This window comes from Dreissena polymorpha, chromosome 9 (assembly GCF_020536995.1).
Source record: "Dreissena polymorpha isolate Duluth1 chromosome 9, UMN_Dpol_1.0, whole genome shotgun sequence".
In the NCBI taxonomy this organism is placed as follows: Eukaryota; Metazoa; Mollusca; class Bivalvia; order Myida; family Dreissenidae; genus Dreissena; species Dreissena polymorpha.
Genome location: NC_068363.1, coordinates 51,742,629 through 51,759,345, shown reverse-complemented (window position 1 = coordinate 51,759,345; position 16,717 = coordinate 51,742,629). Strand labels below are relative to the sequence as shown.

At 37.8% G+C, this 16,717-nt stretch overlaps 1 protein-coding gene across 1 annotated transcript; it reads right to left on the bottom strand.

Annotated features, from left to right (window-relative positions):
• Positions 1-435: 435 nt before the first annotated feature.
• LOC127844806 (GTP-binding protein REM 2-like) lies at positions 436-8,563 on the bottom strand. The gene is made up of 4 exons (XM_052375310.1): positions 7,790-8,563; positions 6,203-6,285; positions 1,760-1,952; positions 436-1,331 (listed from the first exon to the last, which is right to left on the bottom strand). The coding sequence occupies exons 1-4, from the start codon at positions 8,487-8,489 to the stop codon at positions 1,069-1,071; spliced, it is 1,239 nt and encodes a 412-aa protein (XP_052231270.1). The 5' UTR covers positions 8,490-8,563; the 3' UTR covers positions 436-1,068.
• Positions 8,564-16,717: the final 8,154 nt, after the last annotated feature.

Here is a 16,717-nt window from a genome sequence, read left to right as displayed (position 1 = left end):
ATTTTAACTGCCAATGTGAGTCCAGCCCCAGCAATTTACATCACGTACCATTTTAGTCTTAGAAGCAGAAACTAAATATGGCGAATATGAAATGTACATCAGATACTAAATGTGGTAATGGTTTCGAAATTTCAATTACACATGTATGCATGTCACAATGAATGCCTCAGTAAGTTACAAAAAGGACGTAATAGGCAATCGCGAATATAATTAACCCATTTATGCATTGCGTCTAGAAAAAAGGCCTTGGAAAACAGCGGAGACCCAGATGAGACGCCGCATGATGCGGCGTCTCATCAGGGTCTTCGCTGTTTGCTTAAAGGAATTTCTGTTAGAAATGCTCTAAATATATAAATAAATATACTAAACATCCATAATTTTGGAAATAAATTGATCCAATTTAGAAGGATGGGAGAGTCCACAAGGCATAAATGGGTTAACTTCAAAGAAATATGTGACAAACGTGTGTATCTCGCATTTAAATATAAAACAGTGAAACATGTATAGAAAAAACACGTATTTGATAAAGATTTTTTCCAACGTCTAGCATATGTAACAAAACAATGAAAAAAATAAATCTGTGAATTTAACCACCTGTATAAATTTGAGTCATCGTTTGAAGATATTTACAAATGTTTGAAGCACCGTGCACCAAAAAAACGAACCCGGAAACTCCAGAGCAGCTTTACCGCGTGGATCAATATTTTCTTAAACCCGCGGAGAGCTGTTGTGAGAGAGAAGTTTATATTGCACATTACATTTACATTAATTGAGCATAATAGTACGGCAACTGTGTGGAACGCTTATTTCTGCACGTCTAATAAAGTCTTTTTTTCCGTTTTTAGCCTTCTGATCATCGCACTAGAATGTTGCAACGCACAAATGCCAGTCTCTTTTGTTTGCGCGACCGATTTTGTGTTCGCCTGTACATGTATTTTCTTCGTCGGCAACATGGAGAACGGAGACCATATGTCTGTATGTTCGCGTTTGTCGTTCTCGCCTTGAACAAGTGTCAAGATCATTCAAATAGCACACAAGTGTACATCACTTGCGTTCCTCAATTCATTGTCATATCTCATAAAGATTCTCGCATCCCTTCACTTTGTGCTTCTTCCCGCCGAACACTCCGCGAATCGCAGTTTTAAGGGCGCTTGTGAGCCCTTTCTGTTGGCCTTTTTTCTGCTCGGGACTCACGACCGTGGGACAGGGGCCGTATTGTTTTAGGCGGATCTGACTGAGAACCCCCGCCAGCAACTCGTCGATGTTATGATTAAGAGCGGCCGAGGTTTCGATGTATTTGCAGTTATACGAGTTGGCAAAGTTCTTTCCATCTGAAAGTGGAAAATTATTGTGTTTTTTACCATGGTTAAAATAATTAATAAAAACGAAATATGCATATTCGCGAAGAAATTTATATGATCGGATCATATGTCTGAATTGTTTTAAAAGGATATCGTTGAAATTAAGAATTATTACACAAGCCGGGCGTAAACTGCGTGTTTTGCGCTCACATCAGGTCTTAAGTACCCATATTATTAGCCGTTCAATTACCTATTGGCATTATCTTTTTTATGGTTATTTTGTTATAAAAATCTTATGTGTCAGGTTCATATACATGATATATGCTGAGAACAAAATAATGAAATAACGTACGTATACATGTATACTGCTAAACTTTAAACACGGATTATTCGATTCAGAAAGCCCCCCCACACACACACACACCCCAATTTTGTTTAAAGGAAATGTGTCTACGCACCATCCGAAGTCACCAGACGTTTTCTGACAAGGTCCACCTTGTTGGCAACAATCATCACAGTCTTGGAGCCGCCTGCTTCCTCCTTCAGACGTCGCAAAGTTGCGCACGCAGACCTGAAGGACGAACGGTCAGCGCACGAGTAAACGAGCATATACGCATCCGCTTGAAAGTCGCTGTTATCATTCAGCGTTGACTGCAATGGAAAAAAAGAAATTGTCATGTTAAAAATTTCGCCATAAGCAAAATGGAAACAATACGCACTGTGCTGGCATGGGCAACTATAAACGCCGATGTTCCCCTGGATACAGCCATTATTTAATATTTGGATAACCCTATGTTTTCATGCGGTTTTGTTTCTGTCCGTAATGACTATATTTCCAAATCGCCGCTAGGCATTTTCTCAAGACACACTCGTCTACGTGCCTCATTTGGTCTCCTCATGGTCTAATCCACGTCTATATCGACGCTTTTCATCACATTTCCAGTGCTCCGTTGTAATGACCTTATGTGCGATAATTCGGCTTCAAAACATCGAATTATTGACGTCAATTTTTGAGGCAAATTAGTTCGCGCTGTTATTGAATCAGTGCGCAAACAAATCCGAAATCTTATGCCCACTCATTCGGTGGAAACTTGACCTATTACGAACGGATGATGTTTTCCAAATAAGTTGAACAGCTGTTGCTATATTATTAACACGTGCTTTTGCTAAAGGTTGAAGAATTTATGCGCACTCCTTTTGGAAGTAAGACTACCAGGTAGTTTAAATAATGTGTCTGAGAACAGAAATTCAAAACAAGTTTAAATATCCTTTTTAAGCTTACATGTTCAAGGCCTGTTCTCTTTATAAGATAAATGTTGTTTGTTTATAGCGAGTGAAGTTTAACCCATTTATGCCTAGCGTCTAGAAAAAAAGGCCTTGGCAACAGCGTAGACCCAGATGAGACGCCGCATGATGCGGCGTTTCATTAGGATCTGCGCTGTTTGCTTAAAGGAATTTCTGTTAGAAATACTCTAAATATAGAAATAAATATACATGACATCCCTATTTTTTTTAATAATTTGATCCGATTTAGAAGGATGGGAGAGTCCACTAGGCATAAATGGGTTAAATTGAGGAAATCTATCTTTGGAATATATTCTAATGAAGATTAATTGTCTTGTTTACAAACGTAGACTCTACAGGACTCGATGTAATACTGGCATTTAATTACTTTCTCGTGATCATAAACTATGCTTGGGTGTACTTAAACGATGTTTAAATATGACGTCTTTGTCGAGAGAAATAGCAATCTTCAACGTCTTCAAATATGCAACACTATCTATAAATACCAAAAGAATGTAGAACATGAGATGGAACCACATTTTAAGACACTATCGTATTAAATTATTTAAGTATACGTCCAATCCTAGCTTTATTTAATCTGATTTTCATGTAATTTACAAAAATAACTGATAGTGTACAAAAAGGTTTCAGTCAAGGCTTTTGTTTGCTCAAGATCTTGGCCCTACACGTTTTTTTGCCAGTATCAACATCAGAAATAATAATAACGGAAATTGGGATACATTGATAACAAAACTTTATTAAAATTTCTCTTTGAGTGTGTGTGTGGGGGGGGGTGAGGATGGATGACAAAATAATATGATATATGGATATTCAGGTGTGTGTTTTCGAGCTTTATTCAAATCGCCAAGGGATTATATTTTTGGGTTCAAACATTTATTTTAATAAATTTGGAATTCATAATACATGTATATTTAAGTAAAACTGATGATCCTTTTGGATTATCTTTTTGAATAGCAAATTGTGTTAACAATGTGTCTAAAATCTTTTTTTTTTTAGAATGCGCCTTTATACGTCACTAACTTAAATATAGCTGATCAAACTGATATGTGTCTGTTAACCCCGAAATATACGGAGTACACATGTAAAAGTTCGTTATTATAACAACGAAATCAATCCTAGCAAATAAAATTACATTCAATAGTCATGAATTCAATCTAAAAGATACCCATCTTATTTAACTCAATTATTAGCAGTAATGTATTATAGGGAATGCACATGGCTTTAGACGTATATTTGTAAATCAAACTTTTTGGGGGAAGATGTGTTTTGATTGACACCGAATTAGTGTTTACCATGGATTAGCATGACGATTTCACCTGTTGACTCGTTCGTTTGGCGTGTTCCTAATGGTTGCGTGTAGCCAAGATCTTGGCGGTGATTAACCGAACGTGGGCTTGAATATGTCAAGTTGTATTACTGACGAAAATTAAAAGTCAAAACGCAAGTGCACCACTTTTAGTAAACGGGATATGGCGAAACCTTACTGGAAGGTTATTTGCTGTTTACATGTCCATCAACTTTGCTAATTGTTAATTATTTTATGTGTTTAAAAACTGATGCATTAATTTATGTTTCGTTTTGCGGGAAAACGTTGATGCAAGTTGAGAGAATATATTTTCTAGCGATAAACCCTCTGGTTTTTATTTCTATAAACCTAACATTCGCATTTATTAAAGCGGGTATATACGATTTTGTCAAATATTTATGAATTTATATAAACTGTGTAAAAAACTTATTATATATATATTTCAATATAAATTAAAATAAAAGTTAAGAAGAACATGTGTCGAAAAATGGGAAATAGGCCAGATATTTAATTCTGAAATTGAAAACGGCTGTACAGCCGAATTCGCCAGCATGTATACCATACATGTACGATGTGCATCTAAACTTAGTTTAACGGTTTATTTGAATTCCTGCAACGATATCTAATCATACGACACACGAACACTATCTCCGATCCTAATACAAAGACGAATGCTTCGTTTATTGTAGGAAAATATGTACGTCATTATCGGCTCGGGGCGCTAATTTGTCTTTGCTGCATTTAATGAAATTCGGCTTTAATGTATACTTTTTCTTGCCTATTTTGTGTTATTGTTACATATTTTATCAATATATTACAATTAAACACATATAAAAAATCGTATATACCCGCTTTAAAGTACAATGATACAAGGTGTGACTAAACATTAAAAGCAGGTGGTATTGTGTTATCTTGATATGTAGCAATATGCCAATACATGATTCTTGTGTTTTTGTTCATCAGACATTGATTACAAAAATTCGTGTTTTACATTAACTAAAAGGTTTTTAATTCATGTATAACAATGGCCAATACATTTCAACACACAATTTATACCGTCTTTTACATATAAAATGCTATGACATTTACAATCCTACGATTTGAGAGAAACGTTTTATGAGCATTTGATGTCGTCTTAGATGTTGAAAGAGTTCTTGGAATAACAAGGCACGACAATCCGTCACCATGACGATCAGATGTACGGGATTACATTATATCACGTGGCTAGGAAACGAACTTAGAATTAATTAATGGTGTTCAAACAACGATAGAAAGGTCAGGGGTGGAATCCTAAAAAATCCTTTCAAAAGCGACCGTTTTAGAAAATATAAATGTATATATGTAATTTTAGTGGGAGAACATTTCTGTTTTATGGTGTATAAGTATTAAACAAGAAATATCTTTAAAAAGACATACGGCGTTGATTGTGGTCGGTGTTTATGAACGATAAAAAAGTTATATCTATGAGATCAAAACTAGCGAATGCCTTTTTGTGCGCAGTTCTTAGCTGCAACACAAGCAATCATTTACGGGGTGTTGCGCCAGATTTCGCGGCTTATTTCGCTTTATTAGATATTGTTACTCAGATATCTATATTTACAGAATAGAAAAACACAAGAAACATGAAAATAAATGAAAGCATATAGGTCAGCTGGCAACAATCCAATCTTATTTGATTCCATTATTAATAGTATCGTGAATCATCGTGCTCATGCTTTAAAAATAAGTATAGATTAATAAATATTTCTAATTAAATTAATAAAAATTGGTCATTATCATGCAATTGTTGAAAACACATAAAGAAATCTATGATTGACATACCGCAATAATATCGCCGAATATTTAGTATCTTTCTTATCAAAATAAACTTCAAGTGCACATAGTTTACGCGATATCGTTTATATAACGATTTCTGTAATTGACCGCAAATCTTGATACCTTACGGGTTCGACTGAAATACATAAAAGTGAGGTAACAATTCCACTGCTGGAACGGCGGCTTATTTAGATCTTTAAACATTTACGTGTTTAACGGTCAATTTCGAAGAGTTTTAGGCTGACCGATGGACAATTTGCATTCAAATTGATTGGTCGCTTACAATGGTCTGGCTAAGGTGAAAAGCTGGCGTATACAGTTACGCCGAAAAAAGTATACATGTAGTGTATTAGTATATAAAATGATTGACATATATCCTAAACTTTAACATAGCTGTCGACATGACAAAAACAATAATGTACAAATATCAATATAAATTCATCATTACAATATTGAAAACATTTAAAATAGTTACCACATTGTTTTCTTCAAATAGTTCGAGCACCGATTCTTCTTGATTCAATATCACGGAGACGCTTGTTTTGTTCTCTTCCGAATCTGTGGAGTGAAATGCTTGCATTAAGAAAATATTCAAATTCCTGTGAACACTTAACCGACACAATAAACGTCTACAATTTATCCTCACATGGTACGCATATATAGATAGCATAAGCGTCCATAAAATTTTACCATAAAATAGTATTTCATGCATTTTACATCTTGTACCAAGATATTTGAGACTTAAGTTCAATGGTTAAAAATAAACATTATAACTAAGTGTTTGTAAAAAAAAAGTCATAGTAATTCACGGATTAGACTATCATAAAGCGTGCTTACTGAAGTGTAATATTTGCATCATGTAGAGTTTATCAGAAATGATTCTGCAAAATAAATCAAGGCTGTTATTTGCGTGTCTTTGCAACGTTTGTTGTATTTCGTCAGTTTCTTTTATTACAAATCTTATTTGATAGATAGTCGGCTAGGCAAAACATTGCCTTAACCTGATATGGCTAAATGCCATTTTGAAATTAAAAATAATAGTGATGTTTAGTGTAAATTTGAAACATGTTCTCATAGAAACTGCGTTAACTTATACATTTGATCCACCGTTTCTTCCATTACATACACGGAAACGATCGAATTTCTAAAGATGTTACGGCTTTGTTATGGCCAATTCTAACGGCCTCAATTTTATAACTTCTGTATACTGTTAGCAGCTGCAGACATCGCACTCTTATCATATTTTGTGTTTTAAACACGTGTTTCTTTTTAAACGTTTCAACGCCATATGAAAAAGTGATTACACACATGAAACAAGTTAGTTTTTAACAATTGAATCTTTTTCCAAATTAACTTAGATTATCATAATGTTTATATTTGGTCCTTTATTGTTGAATTCAAATGATAAAATATCAAATATCCAAATATCAATAGCAATAATGATTTTCAAAATGTGCAATAAAATATTTAACCTTACTGACAGCATAAATTTTACACACAAAAAAACAACAACAAATAAGTGGTGAAACAAAATTATGACTTATAAATGTTACGTGTACTTTAAAAAAAGATGTCAAACATGTCCCTGCAATTAACATTTTCGTGTTCGTGATGTAGACACTTTTTAGTTATTGGTAATTATAGGTATTAATTCATCGAACATGTGTCACATTCACGTAGATAAGCTACATCTGGCCAATAATCGAACGCAAAAAAAAAGAATTTAGCGGAAGATGTTACTTCTACGGCGTAGGAACTGGACGTTTCTCATTATTATATAAGGTATATTGTGCACTCAATCGGAACATAAACATATTGACGATCGTATAAGTGAATATCATTTGTCGCATTCAGATATATGAAGAATATATTTATGTTTCAAGTTTATTAAATGTAACTTAGTTTTACGTGACATTCGGAGAAATTAATAAATATTTATTTATCCTTGTATGTAAGTCCGTATTCATCATTTGCATTTATATATGTTAATTTCATACCATTGATTCTTGCCTTAGCGAGACATTTATAAAGCTACAAATTATGAAATAGTCAATCCGCGTACCTGTATGAACGTCCGAGGCGCCCAGGAACTCTGAGGTTGTGAATTGGCTGATGATGGCGCTCTTGCCGACGCCAGTGGACCCCAGCACGAGCACCTGGTACTGCGATGGGCACTCGTCGAGAACCGAATCCTGGGAACTTTCAAGTCCGGGTTTGACTCCCATTTTCCGGTTTTCCATGGACGCGAAGCAGCTGGTACGCCGGACGGGAGTGCAGTATGCGGCTGCAAAGGAGCTGTTCCGACGGCGGGCCTGTTCCGCGTATACGCTGTCTCGGCGCCCGTAGTTTCCGCATACGCTCTGAATTGACATCGTGCTCATACGACGGTAGCCCGTCGTAGAAACCGCGCTGTCCCTACGGCCGTCTATGCACAGATCACCTTGGTTCACAAGTCCTTTCATAGTGGTACTGAACTGCCTAATCCGACTGGTGTCCAGCTCTTCCGGGATACTCTCCGGCAGCTGCCTCGGTTCGGAGTTCGCTTTGGCTTCGATGTATACTGGATTTAATGCTTGATTTGGAACAGTTATGGCGATGGACGGCAGACTTTTACTTCGGTTTCTTTGAGCTCTTTTACCGTTCTTTTTCCGGATGGACCTCGAGAAAGACATTCCCCTTCTTTCCGGTACTGTTTTCGGGCGAACAGATTTGTCCTTTGTGGCGTATTTTTCCGAAACTCTACACAATTCCGCTAGTTCCATTGTTGTAAATATTTTTTTTTAAATATCAACTAATGCTTACACATCAAAACACTCCCAATCTCAACGCTCTTGCTCTGACGTTGTCAACTATGAAGCATTATTTAGAACATGACACTGATTCAATCTCAGCTTCGCGCGCGCTTATATAGCGCGTCATCGATTGCAGACGACAGCAGAGATTTTCTATATTTGGATCGCACTATAAAATCTCCAATATTTCACAACTTCCTATAGCAATAGGCCCTCAGATAGGCAATAAGCAACAGGGGACTAGGTTAAACACACGCAAACAATAATTTCATGTCCCTCTTCAGCCTGACAAACACTCTTTGGGGAGGTCTATCTAAGCCTTATATAGAATGCAAACTAATTCAAACCGCAGGACACCTTTGGTGGCTTTGGGTACGATATATATCGTCGTGTTTACTTTATATAATTAATAAGAACATAACTCGTACGACAGATGGCACTGAGTATACACTTAATACCAACGTGGGTGAAGATCATTAATAACGGTGGAAATACCAGCAGCACCCCAGGCAGTCGAAGGTGATTCGAAATTTTACGAGCATCCGGTTCCGGAAATGTGGTTCGCAACAGCAGTTATTAGTAAATGGCGCGCGGCGGGGATAAGTGATCATAAATGGCTTACAGACGGGTGAAAAATTTATTATTCGTCAAATCTGTTCACATTTACCAAGAGAATGGGGGTGGGGTAATACAGAGGACGACTTGGGTTATTTATAACTCATTAAAAAATTTCGCATTATAGTTTCAACTGTTAAGGAATTTTATATTTCATTAATTATACGCCCATTTTGGGTTTATGGTGTTCGATATGTCATCGTTTTTTATCCCCCGCCATAGGCGGAGGGATATTGTTTTGGCGTTGTCCGTCCTTCCGACCGTCCGTCCGGAGCCATATCTTGGAAATGCTTTGGCGGATTTCATTGAAACTTGGTATGAGTAAATGTATGGATAACAGGATGATGCACGCAAAATGGCATTGTACACCATCCGTTAATAACGGAGTTACGGCCCTTTTTATCTTTAAAAAAATGATTTTTTGTGTGTCCGGAGCCATATCTTGGAAGTGCTTTGGCAGATTTCATTGAAACTTGTTATGAGTTATTCAGTATATATATATATATATATATATATATATATATATATATATATATATATATATATATATATATATATATATATATATTATAAGAAGATGATGCACGCCAAATGGCATTGTACACTATCTGTTAATAACGGAGTTATGGCCCTTTGTACCTTTAAAAAAATCTTTTTTTAGTGTCAAATATAACACTTTTGTGTCCGGAAGCATATTGGCGGGGGATATCAATTCAACGAATTTGCTTGTTTTGTTTTTAGATCGCAGTCGTCAGAATAAAAAAATAACTTATTATCTGGGTCGTCATCAAAACGCTGAAACTGCATCTTTTAATTGCGATAATTGAATACTAAGAGCTATAATTTTATGATGTACCATCACGAGACTTGCAATGAACACTTTCGCATTCTAAATTAATAAATGACCTCACTGAAATAAAGTATTTACCTTCTAATGTTTTTCTTAGCAACGGTTTGATTGTGTTTGTATTTGTTGCTTTCACGTAACGAAAGTCTATTGAATTTCGATGTTTATGACTTATTGTAAGCGCTATGTATAAATTTGAGTCGTGTTCTGAGAAAACTGTGCATAAATCATGTGCGTAAATTGTCGTCTTAGATTAGCCTGTGCAGTCCGCACAGGCTTATCAGGGACGACACTTTCCGCTTTTATGACATTTGTCGTTAAAATGAAGTCTCTTTATAGCAAAAATCCAATTTAGGCGGAAAGTGTTTTCCCTGATTAGCATATGCGGACTGCACAGGCTAATCTGGGACGACACTTAACGCACATGCACCATGCCCAGTTTTCTCAGAACACGACTCATATAATGACTATTCCTAATGTTAAACGTTTTATAAAGCACCACGGCATGCTCATGTTTCCTGTCAGCGTTTCAAGAATGTCGCATAAGCGGCTTATAAACATTAACTTGTTCAGTGAGTCAGTGACATCATTCTGCTAGAATAAAGTCATGATGGACTTTTCGTTGCCATTTTAGTCATTAACCCATTTATGCCTTCTAGATTGGATTAGGGATGTCTAGTATATTTATTTCTATATTTAGAATATTTCTTACAGAAATTCCTTTAAGCAAACAGCGCAGATCCTGATGAGATGCCGCATCATGGGTCTACGCTGTTTGCGAAAGCCTTTTTTCTAGAATTGGTTAAGTCTGCTTGTTTCAGAAGATGACAAAAATTGCCGTAATATATTCGCATTTATTTTTTAGACTTCTAAATTTAAAAAAAAATATCAATTCATGTGTAATAATTGATGCCTGTTAATTTGTTGCTGTTTTCAGCCCCTCGTAAATTGCGATTTCAAGTGAGACTCATATTTTATAAAGTTTAGTTTCGACCTCCGAGTTTAATCATACAAGTATATTCACAAGATAGTCATATATGTTAAACACTAAATTTTGTTTAATCAATACAGATACCGATAATTGCATTGCTATAAATGCATATGGTGTTTTGCAATTATGGTGTTTGAGAACATGTATAGATCGAGTTCACACGGTGTATGAAAGAAAGAATAGCTAGCGACACATGAAAGTAAACAGCTCTGCGACATTATCAGTTCGACGTGTTGCCATGGCAATCTTTCAAACCTCAAGGGTTTCATTAGCAAATTCGAGGACCACAAAAATCAGAACAAATTGGCTCTTTTGAGATACAAATTTACTGTTGACATGAAATGTTAACTTAATCAACACCAGTTTCACATTCGACAGTTATATTTAAACTTGTTTTTTTCGTTTTATCATGACTGATGAATGTTCATTCTCTACCTTACACCATTATCGGTTATGGGTTTTTTCGTCAATCAACACGAGCTTAAATCAAGCGTGACTTCGTTTACCAGCGCGAGAATCCAAAGTGCAAAACAAACTAGAAGCTTTAATGATAAAATGTGCGCAATGGACACATAAATAAACGATGTGACAGTTTCGATAGAAAAGCTAATCCACCAAATGGCTTTTCTGTCTTACTTTATCTAGCTTTTCCGAACAGATGTGCTAATGCCACTGTCTTACGTAATCGATGTGATAAACATAGACGTCAAAAACTGGCAGAAATATAGTGAAAGACGGAGGGAGCCTTAGGTGTGTAATTGAATTTATTGCTAGAGAAGTGGCAATCTTGAACCAGTTTTATTCATCATCGTTCAACATATCAAGTGTATAAGGCAACTTGTGCACAGATATATTATATGTCTTAATATCTTGAGTTCATGTATGATATGCCTTGTAACATGTACAAAACAGTTGTTTGTTACATACCAATTTTATTGGCAATTTGAACTTAGGTGTTCGATGTATGTAAAACAAAATCTAAAAAACTTAAATCGCTCAAGATTGGTACAATTTTTATTAGTATAATACCTTTTTTAGAGTATTATAAACGAAAGAAATCAATGACGATACTATGAAATGAACAAATATTAAACAATTTTTAACTTTGTTTTTCCAGGATAAAAGCTCAAATTGCATATATATATATATATATATATATATATATATATATATATAATACATATGTTTATTGAAAAAAAGTTGTATGCAAAGGATAAAGCTTTTAAAAATATTTCCGCCATTAAATGATTTAATTATGCCCCCCTTCGAAGAAGAGGGGGTATATTGCTTTGCTCATTTCGGTCTGTCAGTCTGTCGGTCCGTCGGTCTGTCGGTCGGTCTGTCTGTCGGTCCGTCCACCAGGTGGTTGTCAGACGATAACTCAAGAACGCTTGGGCCTAGGATCATAAAACTTCATAGGTACATTGATCATGACTCGCAGATGACCCCTATTGATTTTGTGGTCACTAGGTCAAAGGTCAAGGTCACGGTGACCCGAAATAGTAAAATGGTTTTCGAATGATAACTCAAGAACACATACGCCTAGGATCATGAAACTTCATAGGTAGATTGATCATGACTTGCAGATGACCCCTATTGATTTTCAGGTCACTAGGTCAAAGGTCAAGGTCACGATGACCCGAAATAGTAAAATGGTTTCCGGATGATAACTCAAGAACAATTAGGCCTAGGATCATGAAACTTCGTTGGTACATTGATCATTACTCGTAGATGACCCCTATTGATTTTGAGGTCACTAGGTCAAAGGTGAAGGTCACGGTGACCCGAAATAGTAAAATGGTTTTCGGATGATATCTCAAGAACGCATATGCCTAGGATCATGAAACTTCATCGGTAGATTGATCATGACTTGCAGATGACCCCTAATGATTTTGAGGTCACCAGGTCAAAGGTCAAGGTCACGATGACCCGAAATAGTAATATGATTTTCGGATAATAACTCAAGAACGCTTTTGCCTAGGATCATGACACTTCATAGGTACATTGATTGTGACCCGCAGATGACCCCTATTGATTTTCAGGTCACTAGGTGAAAGGTCAAGGTCACAGTATCAAAAACCATATTCACACAATGGCTGTCACTACAACGGAGGGCCCATATGGGGGGCATGCATGTTTTACAAACAGCCCTTGTTGAAGAAAGGTAACTATATGTCCGGCTTATAACTTCTCTTGCGCTTGTTATCTTCCCTAGTTTGCGAAGCTGTCATATCGAGTCAAAGAGAAATTTAAGTAACGAAAATATGCGCAATATTTAAGTATTTAATAGCTAAATTGTTTTACATTTAATCACATCAAAGTATAGGGGAATATTCGATTAGCTGTAAAGGACTGTCCGTCAGTCTGTCCTTTAGCGAGAAATGTTCATACGAAGTACGCATATACTTTTAAACATTCATTTAAATGAAGCTTTGTTCCATACCAAAGGAGTTGCGAGTATTATTTTACCTTCTATTCTTCATTACAAAGTGCTAAAGAAGTGTACGTTCTGTTCAACTTAAAAAATAATGTGGTATTCGTCACTATTAACCCATTTATGCCCAGCTGACTCTCCCATCCTTCTATATTGGATCAAGTTATTTCCAAAATTAGGGGTGGCTAGTATATTTATTTCTATATTTAGAATTTTACTTACTGAAATTCCTTTAAGCAAACAGCGCAGACCCAGATGAGACGCCGCATCATGCGGCGTCTCATCTGGGTCTACGCTGTTTGCAATGTCCTTTTTTTCAGGACGCTAGGCATGAATGGGTAAATTCGAGAGGCGGCATCAGGGTATTCATCACTACAAAAACGAGATGCAGCTTCAGGGGTATTCGTCAATATTAATACGAAATGCGGTGTCGATGGTATTCTTCACTACAAATACGAAATGCAGTATAAGGGGTGTTCGTCATTACAAATACAAAATGCGATGTCATATGTATTCGTCACTATTTATACGAAATGCAGTGGTAGGGGTATCGTCCCTACAAATACGATATGCGGTGTCAGAGGTATCCGTCAATACTACCACATGATGCGGTGTCAGAGGTATTCGTCAATACTACCGCAAGATGCGGTGTCAGATGTATTTGTCAATACTTTTATCACAAGATGCGGTGTCAAAGGTATTCGTCCCTACAAATACGAGATGCGGTGTCAGGGCTATTCGTCAATACTACCGCAAGATGCGGTGTCAGAGGTATTCGTCTCTTCAAATACGAGATGCGGTGTCAGAGGTACTCGTCAATACCATCACAAGCTGCGGTGTCAGAGGTATACGTCAATACTACCACAAGCTACGGTGTCAGAGGTATTCGTCAATACTACCACATGATGCGGTGTCAGAGGTTTTCTTCAATACTACCGCAAGATGTGATGTCAGAGTTATTCGTCAATACTACCGCAAGAAGCGGTGTCAGAGGTATTCGTTAATACTACCACATGATGCGGTGTCAGAGGTATTCGTCAATACTACCACACGATGCGGTGTCAGAAGTATTCGTAAATACTACCGAAAGATGCGATGTCAGAGGTGAATACTGCCACAAGATGCGGTGTCAGAGGTATTCGTCAATACTACCGCAAGATGCGGTGTCAGAGCTCTTCGTCAATACTCCCGCAAGATGCGGTGTCAGAGGTATTCGTCAATACTACCACATAATGCGGTGTCAGAGGTATTCGTCAATACTACCGCAAGATGCGGTGTCAGAGGTACTAGTATTCGTCAATATTACCACATGATGCGGTGTCAGAGGTATTCGTAAATACAACCGCAAGATGCGGTGGCAGAGGTATTCGTCAATACTACATCATGATGCGGTGTCAGGGGTATTCGTCCATTCTGCTACATGACGCTGTGTTAGGGCTATTCGTCAATACTGCCACAAGATGCGGTGTCAGGGCTATTCGTCAAAACTACCACATGATGCGGTGTCTGAGCTATTCGTCAATACTACCGCAAGATGCAGTTTCAGAGGTATTCGTCAATACTACCACATGATGCGTTGTCAGAACTATTCGTCAATACTACCACAAGATGCGGTGTCAAAGCTATTCGTCAATACTACCGCAAGATGCGGTGTCAGAGGTATTCGTCAATTCTGTCACAAGATGCGGTATCAGAGGTATTCGTCAATACTACAACAAGATGCGTTGTCAGGGCTATACGTCAATACTACCGCAAGATGCGGTGTCCGAGCTATTCGTCAATACTACCACAACAGGCGATGTCAGGGCTATTCGTCAATACTGCCACAAGATGCGATGTAAGAGCTATTCGTCAATACTGCCACATGATGCGGTGGAAGGGCTATTCGTCAATACTGCCACAAGATGCGGTGTCAGAGGTATTCGTCAATACTACCACAAGATGCGGTGTCAGGGGTATTCGTCAATACTGCAACAATATGCGGTTTCAGAGGTATTCGTCAATACTACCACAAGATGCGGTGTCAGAGGTATTCGTCAATACTACCACAAGATGCGGTGTCAGGGCTATTCGTCAATACTGCCACAAGATGCGTTGTCAGGGCTATTCGTCAAAACTACCACATGATGCGGTGTCAGGGCTTTTCGTCAATACTGCCACAAGATGCGGTGTCAGAGGTATTCGTCAATACTACCGTAAGATGCGGTGTCAGGGGTAGTCGTTAATACTGCCACAAGATGCGGTGTCAGAGCTCGTAGTCAATACTACTTCATGATGCGGTGTCAGAGGTATTCGTCAATACTGCCACATGATGCCGTGTCAGGGCTATTCGTCAATACTGCCACAAGATGCGGTATCAGAGCTATACGTTAATACTGCCACATGATGCGGTGTCAGGGCTATTCGTCAATACTACCGTAAGATGCGGTGTCAGAGGTATTGGTCAATACTACCACAAGATGCGGTGTCGAACTATTCGTCAATACTGCCACACGATGCGGTGTCAGAGGTAGTCGTCAATACTCCCACAAAATGCGGTGTCAGAGGTATTCGTCAATACTGCCACATGATGCGGTGTCAGAGCTATTCGTCAATACTGCCACATGATGCGGTGTCAGAGGTATTCGTCAATACTACTACAAAATGCGGTGTCAGAGGTATTCGTCAATATTGCCACATGATGCGGTGTCAGAGGTATTCGTCAATACTACCGCAAGATGCGGTGTCAGAGGAATTCGTTAAAACTACCACAAGATGCGGTGTCAGAGGAATTCGTCAATACAACCACAAGATGCGGTGTCAGAGCTATTCGTCAATACTGCCACATGATGCGGTGTCAGGGCTTTTCGTTGAAACTGTCGCAAGATGCGGTGTCAGAGGTATTCGTCAATACTGCCACATGATGCGTGGTCAGGGCTATTCGTCAATACTGCCACAAGATGCGGTGTCAGAGCTATACGTCAATACTGCCACATGATGCGGTGTTAGGGCTATTCGTCAATACTACCGTAAGATGCGATGTCAGAGGTATTCGTCAATACTACCACAAGATGTGGTGTCGAACTATTCGTCAATACTGCCACAAGATGCGGTGTCAGAGGTAGTCGTCAATACTCCCACAAAATGCGGTGTCAGAGGTATTCGTCAATACTGCCACATGATGCGGTGTTAGAGCTATTCGTCAATACTGCCACATGATGCGGTGTCAGAGGTATTCGTCAATACTACCACAAAATGCGGTGTCAGAGGTATTCGTCAATATTGCCACATGATGCGGTGTCAGAGGTATTCGTCAATACTACCGCAAGATG

Coding starts and splice junctions, on each gene's coding strand:
- LOC127844806 (XM_052375310.1), bottom strand. CDS start 8,489: ATGGAACTAGCGGAATTGTGTAGAGTTTCGGAAAAATACGCCACAAAG. Junction 6,286..7,789: donor CGCCTCGGACGTTCATACAG/GTACGCGGATTG, acceptor TTCACTCCACAG/ATTCGGAAGAGAACAAAACA. Junction 1,953..6,202: donor TATTTGAAGAAAACAATGTG/GTAACTATTTTA, acceptor TTTCCATTGCAG/TCAACGCTGAATGATAACAG.